Source organism: Strongylocentrotus purpuratus, unplaced genomic scaffold (assembly GCF_000002235.5).
Source record: "Strongylocentrotus purpuratus isolate Spur 01 unplaced genomic scaffold, Spur_5.0 spur5_scaffold_3, whole genome shotgun sequence".
In the NCBI taxonomy this organism is placed as follows: Eukaryota; Metazoa; Echinodermata; class Echinoidea; order Camarodonta; family Strongylocentrotidae; genus Strongylocentrotus; species Strongylocentrotus purpuratus.
Genome location: NW_022145609.1, coordinates 7,842,695 through 7,867,386, shown reverse-complemented (window position 1 = coordinate 7,867,386; position 24,692 = coordinate 7,842,695). Strand labels below are relative to the sequence as shown.

Sequence of the window (24,692 nt, the reverse complement as noted above, 5' to 3'; positions counted from 1 at the left end):
AGCGTTTTTGTTTTGTTTTTTGTTAATGACGACGTTAGTGTAATACGCGTCATATCACATTTGTTTTGGTGGTTTGCCGCGTCATATTTGAACTCTGCCGTTTCTTGTATTGGCAGGAGCCTAACTTAAAAGGCAGCATGTACTGGTACAAGTGTCTGAATTTGAACACTCTGCTGCTTTTATCGCTACGAAGTAAGTGCATTTATTGGTGGATATGTATGCTCATCCTCTTATTCACAACCCAACGTTGAATTTTGCTGGCATGAGATATTTGTTATCTCCAATAATTAATTACTATCATTCTGATTATCACCACAATCCTTCCATCAATCTTTTCACATTTTCTTTATCAATTCATTATGATTCCTCAGTTTTCCTACGAATACCTACGTGCGACAAGAGTTGTCCTCGAAATTTCTTGTGAAAACGGCCCATAGCCTTTCAACGAGGCAGCTCTAACAGAGAACCGATACTCCGTGTACGGTGTCAGGAATCCTATCTGTACCACGGTCTCTGTCGTCGTAGCCGTCAACGTACGATCGTTCTTAGCATCGAGGAGCTGATACTCGTAGTGAACGATGTCTCCGTGTCGTGTACCGCATGGGGGCTCCCTCCATGAGAATTCGATTTCCCGTGACGTCACAAGGTCGACGGTGATCGCGTCTGGTGCCTCGGTCGGAACTGCAAGGTAAAAGAAAAGGTTCGGCATTCTTGTTCCTTAAATAATTCTTTACAAAATAGTAGTGTGATTATTTAAATAAAAAAGATTGGTGGAATCAGCATTGGCTAAGAATTCATACTGACCAGTACCAGGGAATCATTATAAAGAGGAAAAGGCCCTGTCAATTTTGATGCTTATAAAAACGTATTTTGCTGAGAGCCAGAAAAAGTGATGACTTTTTAATCGCAATAAATTGATTATAGAACTACTATTTTTCATTTTTTGGTATTTACTTGAAAATTTTCTCTGGTACTATTTCATTTAACGAGATTACATTTAACTCTTAATTTCGAGAGAAAAATCATCTTCAATAGCCTCGTTTATCCCTATTAAAAACGTGTGAACGTTACAAAGGCCTACGATCTGTATTTAAAACTGGCCATTTCTATTAGACATCACCCGATTTCTGCGGAAGTACAACGAGACGAAGAGTACTGCACCTCAGCCACGACCAGCCAGACAGAGCCAGACAGTAGGATATTGAAATAGTGTTATTTGATGATATTTATATCTTATTAAGATATAGGTCATTTCAGACATCAGCACAATGGGATAATTGTGTATATTTTTGTCTCAATTGTGTCGTGACGAAAATGATTCGATTCTTACTTGTTTCTCCTGTCTGTACGACAACCACCGACATAGATCCATTGCCGGCTTCAGTGACCGCAAACACTTTCAACTCATAGGTCGAGAAGGGTATCAGCGAATCGATCTCAACATCTCCATGGTTAGCCACTACGGCTAACTCATGAGTTGGCCAATCATCGTCGAGGAGACATCTGTCTTGACGAACCAGACGGTACGATACAACGTAGCTGTTGATTGGACATTTTTGGTTTGGCGGGGCGTTCCAATTTAGACGAATGGATGTGGGGTTGTCACTGGTTGTTTCGGCAAGGACTATGCTGACTTCAGCCGACACTGAAATATTTGGTAGAATAGAAACAAGTCTCTATGAGTTAATAAGCATTTACCGTAACATTAAGTTACGTTATAAACGTTACGGATTGCTACGGTAGAGGCAGGAAAGTAATGGTCATTGTGACATTGATTCTATTGGATTAATTCAATAATCAAAGGATCATGCGAGACGAGAATAATATTAAAAATATGCATGACTTTAACGCCATTCGACACAGGATTATCATCCTAAACTTTTGGAGCATCATAAACTTTTGAAACAAAATTACCGGCTCTCATTAGCAGCTCTACTAAGTTTGATTATTTTTGTATAGGAAATACATTTTAGTTTTAATAGTAGCTATGACTAATAATAATGATTAGAATGAAATAAAATCCAATAAATCATGAATGAACATGAATGTGTTTTATTTTGGGGGGACACAGATCGACGAAACATACCAACTGCGTTCGTGATGAGTTTCTTCCAACTGCTGAATGGTCCCCATCCTTTCCGGGTACGAGCTCTGACCCGGAACTGATACACCTCACAAGGCTCGAGATCATCCAATGTGACGTAACGATGTGACGCGGGAATCTTGCTTGTCTTTGAATTTAGGGCAGAGTCCTCAAGAGCTTCCAGCTCATAGGCGTAGAAGGTGATGTCTCCACAACGATGTCCGCAAGGCACTTCTTCCCATGACACGTTGAGTTTGGTCGGTTTGTTTGGGAATGTCGATGGTTCGTTGAGCGTGGGTGAGGCAGTCGGTGCTGGAAGCGAAAGATAAAGGTACGGTTACGAACGTGTACAGGTGAACAATTCAGTCAATTATTACCAAACGCTTTACAGAACACTCTGTATGTTTTTATAATTTAGTGATTCAATATATTTATCAAACATGGTCATTCAATAATAAATAAACCTTTATGCGTTTTAAAAGTGAAATACATCACGAGTAAATATGGTTTATGTGTGCTAAAATATTCTTAAGTGCCGTTCCGCGTCTCATTATTGCAAATCATAAAAAGAAATCCCATATCGCGATATATTTTGTGTCAGTGAATGAGGTGTATTGAGATTGGAGTGGGGTGAAAAAACGACATGATAAAAAATATACACTAAAAAAAGATGAAATAATAAGACAGTTTTGAGGAAGATAGTAGGAAATCTTTTGCATATGTCATCGAACAATAATTTGTGTTCATCATGTTTTGTGATGCTTACGAGCTTGTGCAGTAACTATGGTCGATGTGACCTCTTGTCCGGCCGTTGGTGCATCCGTCCTGGCCCATACCATTACCCTGTACGTGGTGAAGGGCAGCAACCCTGATACTACGGCCGACGTGTTCTGGGTCTCGACGTCCGACGTCCTCGTAGCGGTCAGTCGCCTTATGGTCGCATCACACTGGTCGGTGTTTGTTGGAAGGTAGCGGAGGCCGTAGCTGACTATCGGGCAAGGCTGTGCTGCAGGAGGGCTCCAGGTGATGTTCATCTCCGCAGAACTTAGGGTCTGGAGGTTGAGTGACGTAACGGGACCAGGAGCTGTGATCAGGGGTGGATGTGAAAACAGAGCACTTTATTTATCTGGGAATCTGTGAAGAGCCCTGAAAACTCAAACCTGTGGTATTATTGGTTAAATATCAACCGAGTAGGCTTCCTAATGTTAGGAGATTACTTGACAAAGATTAGTGATCTTGCGTGGGAAATGATCCTCTAAGACAATAAAACGTTTTTGTTTTTAAGAACGTTATTATAACGGTAATCATGATCATAATTCTAGTAAATCTTTATGCGTCATTGTTATAGACATATTTTCTCCTCAATTTCTCACCTGTTTAAAATAATGTAACTTATTTGTCTTACAGTGAATGTAAGACATCCAATGGTAGTCGATGGAAACCGTCAGCTCTATTGTCTTATCATTTACTTCCAATGGCTTCAAAAGTCAAATTCTCTCATCATACCAAGGTTAGTCTCTACTGCTATACTTACGGGAGGCAGTCGTGCCAGCAAAAAGCAGGTTACTTGGTTCACCGAATCCTGCAGACGTCTCGGCTTGGACCTTGAAAGAATACATCAAACAAGGCAAGAGCCCGTACACCGCAGCTAGGGATTCGGGATCATGTACCTGACCGTTCCAGTATAACCCGGAAGGTGACTCCAGTCGATAGTGGTATATGACTTCCGGTCCGTGACGGTCGCCACATTCCAGTGTGTTCCAGCGAAACTTGAGGCTGCTCTGGGTTCGTTCCATGACATCGACTACCATCACTTGTCCTGGAGCTGAGTAGTATAACAAGATCCAATAATTATATTTTCAAACTTAGCTTATAAGATCCGATTTACAAACGGTTGCTTGTGACAGTGATACTACACGATAGCCAACAACACTTGTCTTTTATGGCATTGCTCGCACTTACTTAGGTCAATGTGTTTACTTTTCATTGTCACTGCAAGTTGAAAAAAGTAACAATTAGTAAACATATCTACGAGTAAAGGGTTTAATCCCCAAGGCGATCGATAGCAATTCGTTTTCGTTAAAGAGGCAATACGTCAAGCCATAGAGGATGTCGTTTGTTGACAGCCAGAGAGTGTCTGTGTTGTAGTGATATGAGTTCCTTTCTGGCTCTCAAAACAAGATATATCAATTTTCGTAGAATTAGATAAACAACGATACCTGCAGCTCGTGTTTGGAAGCTTCTTGTCGCAACCGGAGCCATACCGGCATCGCTCACGGCTTGAACATAGACATCGTACGTCGAGTAAGGCTCCAGATTCGACAATCGTATGAACCAATGCGAAGTGTTCCCAGCAAACCGAAACATCCGAAGGCTGCTGCTGATCGGCCCACACATACCAAGGTTTGTAAGAACATAGGTGACCCGGTAGTAGAGTATGGGACACCCGTTGACCTCTGGTGGAGACCACGTGACGTCAGCTTCGAATGGACGTGTGTCGTAGGTATGCACGAGCATGGTCTCTATCACACCGGGTTCTGGGTAAGAATGTATAGACAAAATAAACGCGGTTGTTGAGGTTGCCATAACTTTAAGTTTTCTAGGCCGTACAGACTCGCCCGTCGTTTCGATGGTGTGACCTTGTATCCCACCGCTGCCACCATGTCAGTTGAATGAAAACATAGTTAAAGCTCTTTATCAAGGTCACTCAATGGCAAATAAATACATGGCCACTATACGCAAGTGGCCTGTGTAGAGAGGTGGCCACATAGACAGATTTTACTGTACCAGTATTCCTTTTAATCTCTATTTTAATATTGTTCTTTGCTTAAACATGCTAAGTAGAGGCCTAACAAGTCTCAAGACTAAAAAAACTGGGCCAACCAGATGGAACGCAAAAACAGCAATACTGTTATTGGTTACGAAAACCGACCTTCGAAACATATCTACTTGTCATTGGACCCTAAAGATGTTTTTTTTAAACTAAGAAAGCTGTACTTGCAAGATTAGACCCTTTTTGCGTTATTTTCATTTATGAGCTTAATCTTGGACAACATTATATGGATAATATGGCGTCACAGATATTACCGCATTTGTATTCTTTATTTTGTGTAAATGTACCAGAGAATATAGAATGCATACCTCCTCCTTGTGTTCGCACGTGGAACAGTTTGGCGTACCGACCATACCCTGCCGATGTCTTTGCCTTGATCCTGAACTCATATGGCGTACATGAAGCCAGATTGTTGATAGTCAATGACGTCGCGTTTCTGGGGGAATCCCCCTCGGTAAGAGCAGCAATGGGCACGTTCTCATTGGAAAGTTCGTAATGGAAGAGCAGTATACCACCATGGGTCTGTCCACACGGTAGGTCCCACGTCAATGAGATGCTGTCCTCAGTAGTTTCCACTAAAGTAAGTTGGGTCACGTTCTCAGGAACTGGATTTAAGAACGGAAGTGAACAATATCGCCAGGTACTATTTACATGAATTTACCATAAAATGGACACATATCGTATCTGTCGTATGTACGAGGCACATAGATAAGAAGTGAAAATGGTTCGCTTACTGATCACTAAAATCCACTTACATTCTTCAGGTTGTTACAAAAGAATTAAATTCGGCTGTATGCGATTATGATAATCGTCTGCCCATTTTTTTCGGGTTCATCTTAAAAAGAAGCTTCGGCATAAATATTTTTCTTTTCATCATCGGAAGGTAACTTTTATCTCAGTATCTTTTGATTAATTACTTGAAACCTATTATTTTCAAGAATAAGATAAATGAAGTTTCACCTGATTCTGCAGTGCGTATAGTCCTGTTTTGCGGTACTCCGAACCCAATGCTATTCCGCGCCAGAACCTCGACACTGTACGTCGAATACGGCACCAGTCCTGCGATTGTGAAGTCAGTCGTCAAGTTGGTGTTCCCTGCTACAATAGGCCCCTCCGTCAGTTGGGCTATGCATTGGTCCAGGACCTGCGGCGTATAACGAACGATGTATTCCATCTGACAGGCAGACTGTACGGGAGGGTCCCAGGAAAGGTGGATCTCGGTAGGGGTCGAGGTGACGCGAAGGTTCGGAACTGGGCCAGGGACTGTCAAAGAAAGGTGGGATGATTGAAGTTAGTGGTAGCAATATGAATATAAATTAATTTGGGATATCTTTTCATATGGCGGTTGATACAAATCAATTTGTTGTTGTTACATAGACCCTGATTATGTTAGAGTGAAGGTGGATAGATATATTATAAGGATGTTAATTGTAATAAGACACTATGACAATCACTTGAAGTAAATTATTGTGTAGAAGAATCACAAGAAAGGGGTTCGATGTTCATCAAACATGGATTTAAGTCAAGTCCAATATGGTAATTCAAAATCTCTAAAATTTTGATGAATTTATATCATCTCCCCAAACATATACGCAAATCATGTCCATATCTTCAGGAACCCCGTAAATGATCTCGACTAGCGTCTGCAAAATGTGATGTTCGTAAATTTGCTTTTTCAGTATTAAAAAGTGAACCTACGTGCGATTTGGAGACGTCACACTTAACATAATTGAATAGACATTAATTGATTTCAGATTTAATTTCAACTTAAATATTCACTGACAACGGACTCTTGAAATGTCGCCCCATCTTACCAACTGTAGCCGGTATGACGATGGGTATTGGTGCACTAGTAGGACCAACGCCCGCCATGTTATGAGCTGCTACTGTAAAGTTGTACATGAAACACTCTGCTAGATCGGGAAACCTGATGGTGGAAAAGGAAACATATTTTTTTGAATAAAAATAAAGGGTTTTCCCGAAAACAAAAGATTCTGCATTAGTCCACTATTGCTTGAATTAGAAGAATTTAATTGTGATTCATACAGGAGATGTTCATTGTGAATAGGACAGAGGTTAAGGGGGGCAGTAAATCTAATGGCATGTCCGGTGTGCTGTGTACTCTACGGGTCTTCCAAGAGGCACCCGGTCGATAGAGCTACACCTTGTCTCATCAGTTCCTTCTTTCATTCTTCAAATCAATATTATCACCGTTCAAGTCCTTCTCGGATGAAAGTTTATGCACAACTACGCCAATAATATTAAATACTCCTTCGTATACTTCTGACAGTTCCACGTCCAATTAGTATTCGTGACCTAAGTGTACCTGAAATATATATTAAACATGAAATTGCCCAGTTCATATCTGACCATCACTAAGGTACATCATATTCATAATTGCCCTCTATATTTTAGAGTTTATCAGCCAAAGACTTACGTGTATGAATGTTGAGAAGCAGAGACGATTTGTGTTCCCTGTTGAGCTCCTCTTAGCATCAGTAGATAGTTACTGATCAACCCCTTACGATGACCGCACGGGACCTCGCCCCAGCTCAAGGTCACACTGTCGGTTGAAAGGTCAATGACCTCTACTGCAGCAGGGGCTGATGTGGGTCCTAGAGAGGAAAATAAACTTGTTTTCACTATTCATGATCTAAAACTAGCTGCAGATTATATTTATTGAAATATTATACAGAAATAATTGCATTTCTTAATCTATGATAGCCTAGAGTTTTGTATCCCTTTCCTACCTTAAATAAATAGTCATAGTCATAGGCTTATTCCTCTGAATAATAACAGTATTTTTACAGTTGAACGGTTGCAAACTATTCCTCTTATTAAACTGTATACACCTTGCAGATTAACTTGTATATTGCAATGATTAGTGCTAAAATGAATAAAAATCATAAAGCATTGTATATTTTTAGCCCATTTTCGTATAACAAGTGTGTGTTGTCTCTTACGATCTCCGAGGGTTGTTCCAACTTCTGTAATATTCGCCCCAACGTTGTCTTCAAATCCTGGAGCAACGAATACCACGTATGATGAATATTCATTGAGCCCGTTGATTGTCCAGCTCGTTTCTGTCGTATTGAAGGTGCCTGATTGGCTGACGTCACTTCCCGAAGTTGCCTTCCTGTCAGCGCATTGGTCGAAACGTGTGATGTCATAATGAATAATGTAGTAGGCGACATCGCAGCGTCTTTCCAGGGTTGGTTCCCACGTAACGAGAAGTGATGTCGATTTGTTTGGTATTGATGAGACCGACAGTGATGGAATTGGATCTGGAGCTGGGTGGTTCATAAAACAAATGATAAACATGATAAACACAGAGAAATAATGAAAGCTGTGAGAACGAACCGTCGTCATGTGATATATTCGGCAATATTCAAGCACCCTGACCAGAGAAGATTGTGCTTTCATGAGATATCGTAGATAACATCAGGTAGAGACTGTGTCCATCAAAGTATGGAAAATGTAAAAATTTCAGACTGATTGATGGATATTTTACAATAATTATGATGCACATTGATAAAAATGAAATGCCTACTCTATATCATAACAATGCTGAAACTGTCAATTCATATTCTTATCTTGTTCTCTCTGTTAGTGTTACACAAAACAATGCTGAATCGATGACTAGCTCACTCATGGCTAAAATTGTGATCCCAAAAGATTTCAAACGAACTCCATTTCCTGTCATTTCTTTAAATTGTATCTAAATTTTGAATAACATTTTCTTTCTGTGTAATTTCCTTTTAAATTACTGTGGTTACGTTTACGCTTTCCCCCATTAGAGCCTGTTCTCATTGGGTTGAATACTTACATGCACAGGTGGTGGTTGCCGTTATCAAAGGACTCGGTTCACCTTCTCCATTCAATCCGGGTCGGACCGCAACCACCTGAAAGTCATAGGTTATCCGACTGCCAAGTGACATCACTGTAAATGTGAACGGTCCTTCTGTGACGTTTCCAGCCGTCTCCCATGCGGCAACGCCGTGTTCTCTGGACTGTACAATATACGCGGTGACCGGACCGCTACCGGTATCAACCGCAGCGTTCCATGCGTTCCACGCAAGTTCTACCGCATCGCTGTTGACAGTCACTATTGTAGGCGGTCGAGTCAAAGACGGTTGCTCTGAAGATGAGAGAAAACGGTACAACAAAATAGACTTCTTTTCATCTCTCCTCATTATTTTTTTCTCCATTATTTGAAGATTGAAAATAAGTAAAAGGACTTAGGAGTATTATGCGCCATGCGCCATCGCCATCTCGTCCATAAAACTAATATTGTCTGTATTCGTTCAGTTGATTTTACTTTGGCTGGATTTCATAATGAAAGAAATATGGGTCCTCCCTCAATTTCCTCCCCCCCCCCCCTCCTGTATATAACAATTTCCCATTTACATATTAATGAGACGACCATTCAAGGTATTGAAATTATCATATTTTGTATTTTCATTTTAGTTGACCACCACTGAACGATGGGTAATCTGAAACGTAGGTTTACTTTCAACTGAACATTTTGTTATGACAACTATTATTTTTAGTCGGGAAAAACACCTCTCTCAATAATTTGATATCACCTAAATTCCGTTGCGTTTCTAATTGTTGTGTATATATTATTCCCCTAGCAATATCCACGGTTGCATGGGCCAGACAACGTATCAACAATCGAGTTAAAAATAGGACAGGATTTCGTCTGGTCCACCGTGAACTTGTCCTTTGAGGTTTAGACTGACATTTCTTAACTCAATGCCTTTGGCTTTAACGGAAAGCATCAAGGATAGGAGCTTTCCTATTCTTACAGGTCGTGGGACAGAATGGTCCATGCACCATTGTCATGATAACAGGGGACTGCATGGAGTACTGTGAGGGATAAATGTATGTAGTCAGCATGTATGGGGTGATCAAAAGTCTACTTGCTTTAGAGATATATGGTGAGACAAATTATCAAATAAATGATTTAAAATGTTATGCTTACAGATTGCTCTTGACGGCTATAATATGAACCAGGTTTTATTTGACACAGCAATAACTACTGTATTCATTGCAGGTTCCGTACATAAAGGAAAATACTAAAATGTCTGTCATCCATTACTGTATCTCGTCACCAGGGGGATTGAGGAAGGAAGATCCATAAATTTGAGTCATGATTAAACTGGTCTTCACTTGAGACTCTTTGTTGAATGTCTGACCGTTGTTTTTTTTTACTTCTCGTGTTGTTGTACGGTGAAAATTCAAGATGTTGACAGGATATTTTATTTTGTTGAAAAAAAAATCCAAGTTAGGATATACATTTCCGAAACATAAAAAATAGAAAACAGTGTGATACCTAACCAACTACAAAACATACTAACCATGACCTTTGACATTGACGATGGCATGATCTTTCAAATTGTCGCTTGCTGACAGACGACATTCAAAATCCTGCGCGGCGCGCGTAATCTCCGTCTCCACCATTGTCGTCTGTGTCTGGTGCTTGACGTCACGTAGGGTAACTCCTGAAGGTATCTGTTTTCCCCCGGGGGTACCCGTATACACCTGTAGGGTTAGCGAGGTGTCGGTGAAGTTGAAGGTGGCGGTACAGGTGAGGGATATGGTGGTGCCGAAGTTGGAACCGTTGGATGGTGATGCGGTGAAGGACGTTATTCTTGGCGTGGGTACTGTATGGAAAGAGCGAAGCGAGGAAGAATTCGTTTAGATCTCAGTCACACCACAAGACAGACTCTAAACTGACCAATTCTTTGCCATGTTTAAAGTTAGGTCTGGTGTCGGTCTGGTGTTTCGATGGTGTGAACAGCGTATTAGAGTTACTATAGCCGTTTACTATGAAGTCTAATACATCATGAATATAAATATCAATAAACGTTATGACTAGTGCATGTATAAGCATACACATATCACTGTGTCTAAACGTGTGTAAACGTACCCTGAAATCGACCGATATAATCAAAGCATATTGTTGGCAGGGAGATTACAACCACATATATTATATTTTACATAACAGGTGTGTTGCATTGTTTGTCGCTATTGTATTTTGGGGAAGAAACTTGCAGCCGCAGATCTTCATAAATGGCCTCATTATGTAGTTGTCATTGAGTTTGAGACTTAAGATGCTTCATTTTGGTACACGAATGTAATAATAGACCCCGTTTAATTGTACGCCTACTTCTTGAACAAAAGTTTCTCTTGACAACTCAAAGGTTACCAGAGGCTTGCCAGACATAACAACAGCCACTAAATCCGAAGTGTATTCCATTCTTAAGTATACCATTACTTTTTGCAGCTGAATTAGTTAGTTAGTAACTAGAGGTCCCAGAGAGAAACATGCATAAATGGAATAAATTAGTAAACAGGTCTATTCCTACTGTTCCCAAAAGAGACTACAGATCGCGATTTTTATTTTAATCTATGCAACGCATAGAAATTAGTCACGATTGCATTAAAACAATATTTAAATAAATTCTTTCAATTCACAACTGCCAGTATTTCACCAAATATCACTTGAAGATAGTTACAAACCTTGACAGTTGACCCCAGTCCAACCATCTTCACATCCACCTGCGGGGTCACAGCTTCCCGTATCTCCGCTACAGAGGGCGTTGTTTCGACAGTGACAGGTCTGGTCACAATCGGCTCCGAAAGCTCCATTATCACATTCTGATGAATAATACGGATACCGAAAAATTATGGAAATCGTTAAATTGCAGATTTAACTAAGGATAATTCATGAGTTGTAGTGTATTAACAATACAATTAAATACCGTGCTTACATAAAGACCTACCCCCCCCCCTCCTCCTCCTCAGCAAAAAAAGGAAAAGGAAAATGATAGAATCACAGTTTGTTAACATTACTAAAGGCACATGCGTGTTCATTTTCTTAAGGGCCTACATTTTACCATCACCATCAAAATCAACATCACTCCTCCGTCACCACCATCACATTCCTATACATCAATATTCTGAGATCCAAGATCCTCAACTTACAAATTATTACTATTTTTATTTGACCCCTTTAGTTGTTATCTTTTTGTTCAAAAATTCATTTCTAGATAGCCTCGATAATATTTGCGACTTAGTTTATTTAAGAATCATTCCTAGACGAAGAGGATGCTTTTAATTTTCTGCTTCAATTCAACATTTCCCAAAGATAACCGAAATAAGAGATAAGGACAACTTTAGCATCAGTATCCCGCTGACTTTCACCTTGGTCAAAGTCACGGTCAGTTCATGACGTCACAGCAACAGGGGAGCAGGACTATCATGACAGTCATGCTATAGTCTGACTTCGTCTGGAAGGAACGGAGAGCTTCACAAGCTTTGTACGAACATTTGAGATAATTACCAACAAAGATGTGAAATTTTAAAATTTGGAATTCTGCTCTACATGTTAAACATGTTCATACTTTGTATGTTAGGTTTCTTAAAGATTTATAAAAAAAAGAAGAAGCAAAATCAAGATTTTAAGCTTATGTGGTGTACTCACCTTGCATACAGTCCACGCCGGTATAACCAGCTGCACATGAGCAACCATAGGGGGTTCCTGTACATACCAGCATACCTCTGCAATCCGTGATGTTACCAATGTCTTCACTGCATCGAAATTGGCCTTGTTGACCAAAGATATCTTTTCCTAGTGCTGTAAATAATGACGAAGACAAAAAGGGAAATATTGATGAAGATCTTCTTTCATCTCTGATGCTGAAAATATTTGTTTAATTGCATCAAATAATCTACAAGTGGCAGATCCAGGGGCTCTTGGGCATGTACCCCCTCCCCTTCCAAAACCTGCCTATTCATAATGCACCCCCCCCCCCCCGTCTCTCCTCTCTCTTTTCTACCGTAAAATTTCTATTCCTGTCAATTATGTATATGTTTTAACTGTAAATGACGACAAGCAGCCTTTCATTAAAAGAAACTATACTTTTGAAATAAGTTGTTGATATCACTATGTAAACCGATACAGATGAGATGGTTCCCTGTGCAACAGGAATAACAATTGGATAACGTTTATGACAAGCTTTCACTTTTTTATCCACATAATTTACAAGACGTAGGAAAAAGTCTTTAAAAGCTACAGCCCCAAAGTATTGAGGTCTGATCTATTTGGTAAATAGTTTCGTAATTTTACGTGTAATAAAACTAGGGCTAGGCTTTCTATATTTCGTTGAATGTTCTTCGGACTGGTTATGTCCCTTCATCCATCGTGTACCCTATCCGATACAACTGAACAGTTATTTATAAACTTGAATGAACGAATGTTTTGCATGATCAAATAATTTTGTCATATTTTTGGCAAATCCGTGAGAAAATGGAAGGCATCGTCTGGCACTCGTAGATTCAAATCCGTTTAATCCATGATTTGAGCTCGTCATTTATTCAGAATTGAGACAGTTAGAATCTAGAATAATTCATTTTCTTTAGAAGTCCACTCACGAATTTCCCTCCTAATTCTCTATTTATAACCTAATCCATTTTGTTAATGAACGGGGACGATTACTCCATGGTATTGGAAGTTGATGTGCGAGAAGTTATGAAGAGATAAGAGTCGTGACTCAAATGGGCCGTGGATAATATTGGTTGATCAGACCCCAGACGCGTATTTCCGATCAAATTGAGCATCATTTTCGGAGGCCAGTTTGGGTTAGATTTTTAAAGAAAATATAGAAAATGTATATACACAAGACAGGCATAATATATGTTTTCATATTTTCTAATACAGTGAACAAAAAGACCCTGATTATGGTATTTTTCTCAATGTATGTGTTTTATATTTTGGAGGGGTAGAGTAGGGTACATGTTACACTCGATATGTTAGTTATACCTTAGCCGCCCTAACATGTCTGAAAAGACACCGACATTAGACCGAAAACAGACCGAATAAAAAATAATATTATCAATGAAAAAAAATTGGTCACTTTGGAGTTGGGCTTGAAAATATACATGCCATAATTATGCACCGTTGCGCAACATCGAGACACTTCTAACGGCGAGGGGTCTTATGTGCAATGTGACATGTTTTGAAAAAGCCACGGGACTCTGCGCCAAGATCGTAATTACTAATGTTCTCCATAATTAAAACCATGGCACTTTTCCAAAATGAAGGGAAAATAGGGAGCAATGATTTCCTTTTATGACCGCCATCGGAGGGTCTTTTTATGCATGTTAGATTTAAAAGGATTAATTTACTACGATTTATATCATTCATTTTAAAGGATTAAGGAAATCATTTAAGTATCACGCGCGTGTAATAAATGAGCCTCCTTATAATCACACTGTTTTAATGTGTTCGATTTTTATGACCTAGCTGAGTTACTATAGCAACTGATGAAAGAATTATTAACCTAATTCTTCTGGCTTTTTGCCCGTTGAGGATTTTTATTGAAAATGAGAGCATGAATTAGATTGATTCAAATGGTGGGATATTCAAAACAGGCATTACTTGGACAGCGACACATTTTAGGGGTGCAACAGTAAAAATACATTATAATTGTTTTATAGTTATATTATATCATATTAGTAGACATGGTAGAAGAAACAAACGCTATTTCATTAATAGCGAGAGTTCCGGAACAGTCGGAAATTAAAGATTACCATCATTTTAATTCTGTAATTTTCTGTTAAGGGGATTCTGACAAATGTATGCGTATATCTTCCAATGATAAACGACAGTTGTTTTTCATTAAGAGTCTACGTAACTTCGTACTGTTGGATAGCCTACATTATGATAGAGTATGACGCCCCTAATTAATGCATGCATTTTGAAGAATTACATAATATCAAGTTTATTATGCATCGCAGAGTTTCAATGAAGAAAACATTTATAAATAAAGTACGAATAATTTTTGGACTGCATAAGACATATATTAGAAGGCAAAAACACTTTAAGAATGTGTTTTAAAATATTGTCTAACATGAGAGTAATCAGTTTAAAGCAAATTTAGGCCTAAATTGTGGCTCTTATCCCCCCCCCCCTTTTTTTTTAGTAACAGATGATCAAGAGTAGGCGATACATTTTGGCATATAATAATTGTCAAAAGTTTGTCCGACACATATAATAACCCTTCTGTAAGACAATTTTCAGCCAATGATTCTTTTAAAGGGTAAGAAAAGCGTAATATACTTGCAAATAAAATGCTTATCCTACCATTTGTACAGAGCTGTCCTGTGAAACCGGGAGGGCAGACACATTCCCCAGTGACGTCATCACAGATACCGCCATTTAAACAGTTGGGACAATCCTGATCACAACCTCGTCCCCAGAAACCAGCTGGGCACCCTGATACAAGAGAGGAAACACGGTGGTTCAATCTGTCATGCAACTTGAAATTTCAAACTCACATCATCAAACCACAGTCATGGCAATAGTCATGTTTAAGATTAAAATGAAGTAGGATAAAAAAATCCATCCCAAGCAGAATTTTATTAGGCTTTCCAAGTCAAATTCTAATCAATTTTATAAGTGGAAATACTTTTCTGTGAGATTTCCGATGTCACTGTAAACTCGTCCTATATATTTAGTATTTAATATGAAAAGAAAATGCAATTCTTTAATCAAAGTATTGATATCACATAATACAGGAAACAAAGTGTATACTTTTGCAATCTCACACAGAATAATGATTTGAACAGTTACATGATCATGGGATGGAAGCTATTTCACTGTTCTCCGTCGAGGGGTTTTGACGTATCGGTCCCGTTCTCGATTCCAAGACCTAATTCTAATTCTCTATTTCTCTTTGCCTTCTTCTCTTTCTCTCGTTCTCTCTATCATCTTCACTTTCTCTCTCTCTCTCTCTCTCTCTTCTCTCTCGCTCGCTCTCTCTCTCTCTCTCTCTCTGTCTGGCTCTCTCTCGTTCTATCCATCCTCTTCACTCTCTCTCTCTTTCCCGTCTCTCTCTCTCTCTCTCTCTCTCTCTTCCTCTCTCCCCTCTCTCTCTCTTTCTCTCTCTCTCTCGCTCTCTCTCTCTTTCTCTTTCTCTTTCCCCCTTTCTTTATATATCTATATCAATATAACTTTCTCTCCAACTTCGGAAATATGGATTTACAACCTGTTTCTGCAGACAACGGATCACATCCGTTCGAACTTCGTTTCCTAGATTTCATTGTGCACAGGCAAATCAAAGGACCCTTGTGAGTCAACTGTAGAAGTGTGATTCTGATGTTATCATTGACTCATTACTTTCTTTCAGTTTAAGGGGAAGAATCATCTACAGGTTAATACGCCACATTATTGTGTAGCCATGCAATATTTATTCATTTTGAGTAAGCACGGTTACAAATGTATTCACAGATAAATAACATCAATTAAAGAATGAAAGTTTACTTTATAACGATAATGACGATTCTCATAAATTACGATTTAGATATCTTTATTGGGATCATCAACATCACGCAAATACATCATTACCGATCTTCTGGTATGATAAGAAAGCTGCTAGCTTCGCCTCGCCCTTCACATTTCTGTTTATATTCCCTAGAATACCCCATAAAAGGATGGAAATTGCATCATTCAGCGGTTCAGTCATTTTTAACTATCACCTGGTAAAATCAATACCCTTTTAAATAGTATGTATAACATGACGAAAGAGACCCATGTGTCCTAAAATGACAATTTTCACTATTTCGACCTGTCCGAACTCCGGGCGAAACTCGTTCCCAGACTCTCACTCTAAACGTCTTTTATATGACCACCTGGACTCGTTCAATATCTGCTTTACATCAAACCGAAGGGTGCGTGGAGTGGTTCATACAGTTCTACCCGCTCCGAATGTTACTGCGCAGATTGAAGTGCGCATTGAATTTGTGAACTAATGAGTGTACATGTACATGATGTGAATAGCCTTTTCAAAATGATACTTCTTTATCACATGAGGGAAATGTTGACTTTTTGAATGATTTTATACAGTACATAGCAGAGTGTAGTAATCGTGGAATGAAAGAGAGAACCAAAATTTATTTCTTGTACACAAAATCGAAGGCAAAACATTTTAAAAAAAACATATACTCCTGTCCAATGGGCATGGTCAAATATCTGCTCCTCTCTCTCTCTCTCTCTCTCTCTCTCTCTCTATCTGTAACCTATCTACTCTTTCTCATTCATCCACTTACATATTCCAGACCTTGTCTTTAATGTAAGCATTATATCTGCTACATTCAGATGTCCATAACTTACCTCTAACAATAACTTCAACCAAACCGTGTATTTCCCGGGTTTGCTCATCAAACACAATCTCGTAGAATCCCGAATCGACCGCTTGCGCTCGTTCGATATCTACGGTAGTAGTCTGCCTTTTCCAGTCGTTTTCTGAATCACCAAGTCTTCTCCACTTCACATTGTTCATGCCCGTATCTGCCCAAAGCCTGATCGGTTCTCCCAAACCTACTCTTAACGTCCTTTTGAATGGTGTAACGCGTACTGTTGATTTAAACAAATGATATAAATAAATGTTTTGATAGAATTACGTCAAAATATTTTCATTTTATAGACCAAGAGCATGCGTGTAAATAATATACAAAAGTGTTGGTTTTTTTACCATAACCCCACCATTTTCTAAGTCTTTTGTTGATTATGTTGCTTTCTCTTTTCATGTCGTTCTTGTATGTATGTGAAGTGTCACATGGTCATATCTAAATTCAATTTAGAACAAATCGTTACACTTTATACGAGTTAAAAGAAATATAAAATTTACTTTAGGTGTGAATATGGCAAACGTATCTTTTTATCACTGACCACAATAAAAATAGAATCAGTGTAAACTTCTGAACTACCACAGATGAGGTTTACTCACATTTTGAAGGTTGTACGAAGGCTGTAATTCTCGTTGTTACATCTCCATTTTGTAACACGCACGAATATGCCTCTCCTGACGTCACATTCCCGCGTAATCTCACACCCGTGACTTCTCCTGTAATCTCGTCCCTTACGAAACTTCTTTCTCCCGACGAGAATAAACTTTCGAATGTGACATTTGAATTGATAAATCCCCCACTTCGTAGAGCTATTAGTTCTCTTGCTGAATGCGTATTTGCTGGATCTATTTGTTGATTGTCGAGTGCTGGTATAACGATGCAGGCGAAGTTAGCAAGCGGTGACAAGTTATCTGGAAAATAAAATTATACAATCAGTGGAATTATTAATTTTGATTAACAGTTATCATGAATGCTATAACGAAACAATGGGATGAATAGAAAGATTGTCCATTTTAAATAATTAGTTTGCATAGGGCCTATGGACTTATAGACTTAACATAAAGTATAACAACATGACGTTGTGTATCCGGACAGTTGATTTAAACCAACAATATATACAAAATTACTTGTAATATTTCGTGAGTTTTTTGTAAATTGCGTTAAACATTATTACAAAGGACGAATATTTATGAGTGTAAGTACTTTGTGATGCATACCTTTTGTAAAAATCCAAAGGCAAGAATGACGGCTTTGGTTTTTGTTAAGCGTTCGATTACACAACCCCAATTACACATACACAAAACATAAATATTTATAACTTGCCGTGAATCAGATTCTAAAACAAAGGACCTATTGCAGCTTACCGTTACAATATAGTGTTTTGAAAGCTGACTAATTTTCTTCTGGCTCACTGACTTTACATGAATGTCATCACCAACACTTTAACAAAAACTACACCACTTAGTAGCTTTAAATGAATTTCCCTCTCTGTCGCATATCTTAAGTATGTGTCAAGTATTTATCAAAAAGGCATATGCGGATTGAGTGTGACGATTGTTGAAAATGGATTACTAGCAGTTATTACTGATGAAAAATCTGTATTTATCCCAAATTTATGTTATCTTTCATTTGAGCATAAAATATTACCATGAAAATGTGTATAAAAACTTAGTGTAGTTTTTCACAAACATTGCCTAAAGCCTTCAAAGATGAACAACTGTTCTCATTGCCATCTTAATTGTTTTAAATGCTGTATTGAAAGAGTATTGAGGTTAACAATTACCGTAAAAGTATCTGGCGGTCATGACTTGTCAAATATGACTATTTAAAGATAAAGTTGAGTTCTGGTCATGCGATTGCATTGTGAAAGAAACCTTGTGGAATCGATCAGAAAAGGTTGATCATCTAGCATATAAGTATTGGTGTGTACTGCAAGGTTCTAGAATCATCGAAATGATAAGAAATTTGGCCCAGTCTCGGTAAAGTAACAGGTACTGTACATTGAAAGATGTATATGGGACTATACGAACATGTGGCATTAAAATCCGCCCTGATATTTATGATGTTACATGCCATATTTAGAATATTAAGGCATTTGAAGAGCCATGCTTTTCAGGGATTTTTTTTATCTGATGTTTTTCCACACTTGCATAATAACAATGATAACCCTCGTAAATTATTTTCACCTCTTCCCAGAACTCAACCACCTCTTTAAGTGTGAACTTAATATTATTTTTAAATTGAGCCTAATATATTTCCATGAAAGAGTATTCAAAGCATAATCTAAGTCTTCTTAATAAAAGAATAAAAAAACATTGTCTCAAAAGCCTGTTATAACCTTGACACATCATTAATCGTGACAAGTGATAGCTATTCCCGTGGTTGTGAAACATCCCGCTTTAAATCATTTTGTCTGCATCCTCTGTATTACGTCACTTTCACCCAGGCAGAAACAGGAATATAATAACAAGTGTCTCTAGTTACGCGTTTCCATGGCAACTTTCTCTTGCCAGTCCACTTCCAGCTATTCCCCGCCTCCACGAAGGAAATTCTAAACATCCTACGATTCTGAGCTAAAAAGAGCGATTTTCTTAAAGATGATTAAGCAATATAAAAATATTAAAGTTTAAAGGAAGAAGGTCTTGTTTGCCTTCTCCTTTTTTATTTCAAGCATATTTAATATAGCATTTCTGAGCTTTTTAATTGGTGTTGCTCATTCCATTTGATAAACATACAGAACAAGAAATACATTTATTTTTCGTAATTATCATATATTACCATTCTAGATGTGTGCGTTCGAACTTAATCTTTATCTTCTAAATAATTTTATAAAAATATCCTATTGACACGATTCAGATAATTATTTCCATCATAAAATTCTCATCAAAGATCATTTGGAAATCATAGTGCTACTATCAATACCGGTAGTTTGGGGGTATTGTGTCACACCGGGCCTCTTTGTATGTGTGTGTGTCTGTTTCTTAACTGGCGCCTCAATATCACGTGATGAAGAAAAAACAGCCAATAGGATCTCACGTCGCGCTTGACACCCATAAACACCCTCAAATTTACGTAAAGCTATTATAGCATGTGTGTGCAGCGATTCATACTTCCCCTTAGACGAGAAAAACCCGCATCTAGCGTTAGACATCAAAACAGGTTCAATATGTATTTTCATTTTAAACTGTCTTCATTTGTGAACACACACACAAACACTCCCTATCTCTCTCATTCTCTCTCTCTATCTCTCTCTCTCTCTCTCTAACTCTCTCTCTCTCTCTCTCTCTGTCTGTCTATCTATCTCTTTCCCCTCCTGTTTCCCCCGTTTCCATTAGTCTGCCTCCTTCTCTTTTTCTATCTATCTATCTATCTATCTAAATATATATATGTCTGTCTGTTTATCTATTTATCTTTATATCTATGCATATAATCTACTCCCTCTCATTGTCATTCTTTTTTATTTATATATAATATTATGTCAAATCAATGCTAGATAGACTAGCATGGAATAAATTATGACTTCACGCTTCAAATCCGACAAATCGTTCATTATCTTGTCCTTCACTTACCATTCCATAATTGCCCAATTCCATCTCAAAAATCAATTATCCCATTTAGCAACATCCATCCGTTCTAGATCGACCACGGCCAAATTAGCCCTAGGATAAAATGAATATCCTTCAAGATAATTTTCGTCTCAATCTTCAGATGACTTTTCGGACATTTCAAGAAGTTTGGTCAACCCTGAAACGTCGTCCATCGTCCTAATTCGAAGTGTTTGCGTAGAGCTGATGATATAAGTATTTACATTTACAAAATATGACAGGTTTAAGACCCCTGAGTGTCATACATGAACTAAATGGTAATTTCGTCAGGAAAGGGGGAGGGGGTATTCTATATTTACAAGAAGAATATCAATTTACATGAAGATCATTCTATCTCCAGTAAACCATCTTTGCAGAGCCTTTTCGCTGGCTAATATAGGGTTAAATTTTTTCACCCTCAAAGGAAAGTGTCAATAGGGTCAGTTCTTCTATACATGGTTGTCTAAACGTTGTCACTGGATCTCTTAGTGAGTGGGGTACTCATGATGTCATGTTACTGCTGTTAAAAGATTATTATTAAAGGCCAAGTCTTTTAATTAAAAAGAAGCAAAGATAATAATTAACAATGCAGATTATGTATGACAGGTCAATATCTTTCATGAGCTGCATATAGTATGTAATCTTTTTTGTGTACATCATAGGCGACAGTCAATGATTGGGATGGAAATTACATCAGACGGGGAAGCATACACGACAATGGTAGGCTCCATAGCAACCCATATCAGAGGGCTGGGACTGCCCCCTGTGCCTCCTATGATCGACCCCTCCCCCAGTAAGCTTTAAATACTGATATACTCAACCGCAACAACTTCAACTGACAACGCATGGTTTTAGTGACGAACATAAAAATCTGTTTTGTCTACGAAATGTATTAATAGAGAACCTTTTATCGAGTACAACTTTCTTAATAAGAACCTTATCTTTGTATGAAACTCTTACATGTTTGGGGAACCTATATCCAAAACCTGGAATAACGTAGGTCTGTTCGAACTAACTTGGGGAACTATTCTAAAACCATTTTTATTGACTGATATTATTCTACTTGATAATAATCGACCTTATAATGAGGTGTCGGAGCTAAGGGTATTTCATACATCATTTGGAGTGATGACGTCATCTCACTAAGGACCCCTGCATTGCTCATCCACGGCCACCTGCCGCATCTTCCTAGGTCATGTGACAAATGTCCTGATTTTCCGCTGTCAATTTGTTTTTGAGAATGAGGCCACCGACCTACATCTAAATCTCTTTTAAATACCCTTCTGTTACAGAAAATTCAAAGTGATATGTAACGACTGTTTCTTAGAACACAAGCTCTCAGTTCTGAGGGGGAAATGTGACTTCAATCGATGAAGTGGAGGTCTCTAGTTTTATTCCAGCTCTAATAGTTTGTATCCTACGAATCATTGAGATTCTAATTTTGTAGTTGTACAGTTTTTTACATCGGAGAGATGTGAGGGGCTTCATGCACAAAATTTGTATAGGTCTATTGTATCGAAGGTAAACATCCTTAGACATGGTATTGCCATTTTTTAATTCCTGAAATCCATTGGTTTGAGAATTACCGTCATTTGTCATGTCGCATTCGTCTTTAAAAACCACGCTTTTATCTGCGTATTATTCATTGATTTTGTTTGCATTTAGATCGATGTAAAAATATATTATCTTCTTTGTTAGAGATGTGACGTTGACTTTAATTTAAACGTGTTCTGGAAAATACGGCTTTCCTTAGGGGGGATTATCAACGGCTTGAATACTCAAAGTCTCTTCCCTAAAAATATGACAAATTTGGGAATTGTCACTTGTTTCCTATTTTGTGAAAAGTAGGGCAGCATAAATAAGTTGTTTTGCATTTTTAGCCGCGGGACCTAGCTAGGACTGGATTGAATGATCTCAGAGAGAGGGGATTTATTTCCGAGTTGTCCGTCGTTTTTACGAGGTTTCCTGTCTCCTGATACGTGACGGTCTCGAAGTTAATTATGGACAGAGGTTTATTACTGATAACGGCTTGTTTGTGATCAAATGGCAGTATGACGATTCTTGATATGCTTTAAGATATCCGTTGAAGATCTCTTCATGCTTCCCCTCTCCCTTTATCCATCCTAGCTACCCCCCTCTCCCCCACCCCTATCTATATCCTTCCCTCTCCCATCTTTTTAGCTCTTTATCTCTCTCTCTCTCTCTCTCTCTCTCTTTGTCTTCTCTTCTCTAATCTTTTCCCTTCTCCTCTCCCATCTCTCTTTATCTCTTTTCCTGTTCTCCACCATTCTCTTCATCTTTCAGGTTAGGGCCTCATCATAATTACTTTGAGCATTTGTTTTATAGATAAATGGAAAATGTGTGTTTGATATTGGTTGCATGAATCGTATACATAATATTAACCTTTTGTATATAGTCATTACCAGTGGTGTGTATCTTTCGTTTATATCATAGATTAAATACCACGAGGATCATTATGCCTATCTAAACATCATTGACAGTCTTAAATCACGCATAAGTACTTGAATCAATATAACCAGTACACATCTTTACCCTAACATGTATTGTAAGTGTGGTTCCTTATTTTACAATAACAGTTGCAGTGTGTATACTTATCCTGCTTTCACTGGGTCACTGACCCATCTAGGCCTCTTCTTTCTTGGCAAGAACTATGCACGCGATTAAAATCTGGGTGCAGATCTTCTCTGATGTCTATAATCAAGTCAGTTGTGACGCCATACAAATTTAAAGCAGAGAGTCGATTAACTCATTAAAGTTCTAATGTATGCCTATAAAATAGAAATGCATGTAATGGCAATCTGGTGTTGATATAGAAGGCCAACCGTGTCAGAGTTTGGGCATTGAGTATCTGTGGTTATACCCAAAACCAAGAACTGGGAACAGATTTTTTTTCTGATGTCTATAATTAAGTCAGTTGTGACGTCACCCACATTTAAAGCAGAATGTTGTTATTAAAGTCGTTAATGTCAAACTCTGGTCCGAGTTATATTCAGAAACACGATTAATGGCAATCTGGTCTGAACCAAGAAGAAACATGTTGTCAGAACACGGAGTTTTTAGTTTAGTGGTTACACAAAATCCAAGATCATGGTTACTGGTTTTCTTAGATATGTATTACAAGTCAGTGTTGACGTCATAGAAATTCAAACTACTTCGGCCACACATTAAAAGACATCAAAGTCTCTTGAAAAATTCATTGAAAAGAAAGATAGAAGGTGTGAGACCAAGAGGGAAACCAATAACTCAGAGGGATGGGAACACGGAGTGGAATCATTCTGCAAGAGTGAAAGTCTAGGGTGGCAGAAAACAGAGATGACTGTGTGGAAAAGTGTTGCAATCAATTTCGGAGCTGGGAGAAGATACCTCGATAGATAAACAATTTCAAAGCAGAGAGTGCCGTTTTTCTAGGCCCACGTTAAAGCCATAACTGCAATTAATGACTATCTGGTGTAGATATCGATTGCCTATTAATGGCGGATCCATCATTATTTGAAGGAGGGGGCTGAATTTGTGAAATCCGCGAATATCCACAATATCTGCATGAATAGTGTATCATAAAATGGATTTGCTTCGTTCCCATGAAGAAGGAGGGAGGGGTATTTCTGTCATTTCTTTCCTATCACTCTGTATATCCATGATTTTTAAGACGTGTTGCATCGCGCCTCGTGCAATTGTGGTTTACTTTCGATGCCCCCCCCCCTTTTTTTTATAAGAATAGTGTCAAGTTTAAGAATAGATAATCATGAATAATACTGGAGATCTCTCTCCATCTCGGTAATGATTAAATCGCATTCCTAAACGGAGGAGCTTAGGACTAGGAATACACTAGGGTAATACACCTGAAAGGTGTTCTCATTTCTAAAGCAGGTCAAATGATGACGTAGTATTCGTTGATCGTAACGGTTAACAGTTAAAATACAAGAATATTCAGTAGGCTACGTCTTCGAATAAACAAAGGGTTTTGTAGTTGTACAGG

General features: G+C 38.4%; 1 protein-coding gene across 1 annotated transcript in view; it reads right to left on the bottom strand.

The window, feature by feature from the left end:
* Window positions 1-24,692, bottom strand: part of LOC578045 (receptor-type tyrosine-protein phosphatase delta) — a 101,733-nt gene that overhangs the window by 57,545 nt on the left and 19,496 nt on the right. The window contains exons 2-19 of the mRNA XM_778234.4: window positions 17,711-18,022; window positions 17,095-17,337; window positions 15,067-15,198; window positions 12,406-12,558; window positions 11,442-11,579; window positions 10,277-10,582; window positions 8,743-9,054; window positions 7,880-8,206; window positions 7,354-7,531; window positions 6,731-6,843; window positions 5,877-6,179; window positions 5,225-5,521; window positions 4,303-4,620; window positions 3,618-3,908; window positions 2,850-3,167; window positions 2,087-2,395; window positions 1,331-1,645; window positions 391-681 (exon numbers count right to left, since the gene is read on the bottom strand). Of these exons, the coding sequence (XP_783327.3) occupies window positions 391-681; window positions 1,331-1,645; window positions 2,087-2,395; window positions 2,850-3,167; window positions 3,618-3,908; window positions 4,303-4,620; window positions 5,225-5,521; window positions 5,877-6,179; window positions 6,731-6,843; window positions 7,354-7,531; window positions 7,880-8,206; window positions 8,743-9,054; window positions 10,277-10,582; window positions 11,442-11,579; window positions 12,406-12,558; window positions 15,067-15,198; window positions 17,095-17,337; window positions 17,711-18,022 (4,656 nt within the window). The remainder of the gene's footprint in view (window positions 1-390; window positions 682-1,330; window positions 1,646-2,086; window positions 2,396-2,849; window positions 3,168-3,617; window positions 3,909-4,302; window positions 4,621-5,224; window positions 5,522-5,876; window positions 6,180-6,730; window positions 6,844-7,353; window positions 7,532-7,879; window positions 8,207-8,742; window positions 9,055-10,276; window positions 10,583-11,441; window positions 11,580-12,405; window positions 12,559-15,066; window positions 15,199-17,094; window positions 17,338-17,710; window positions 18,023-24,692) is intronic.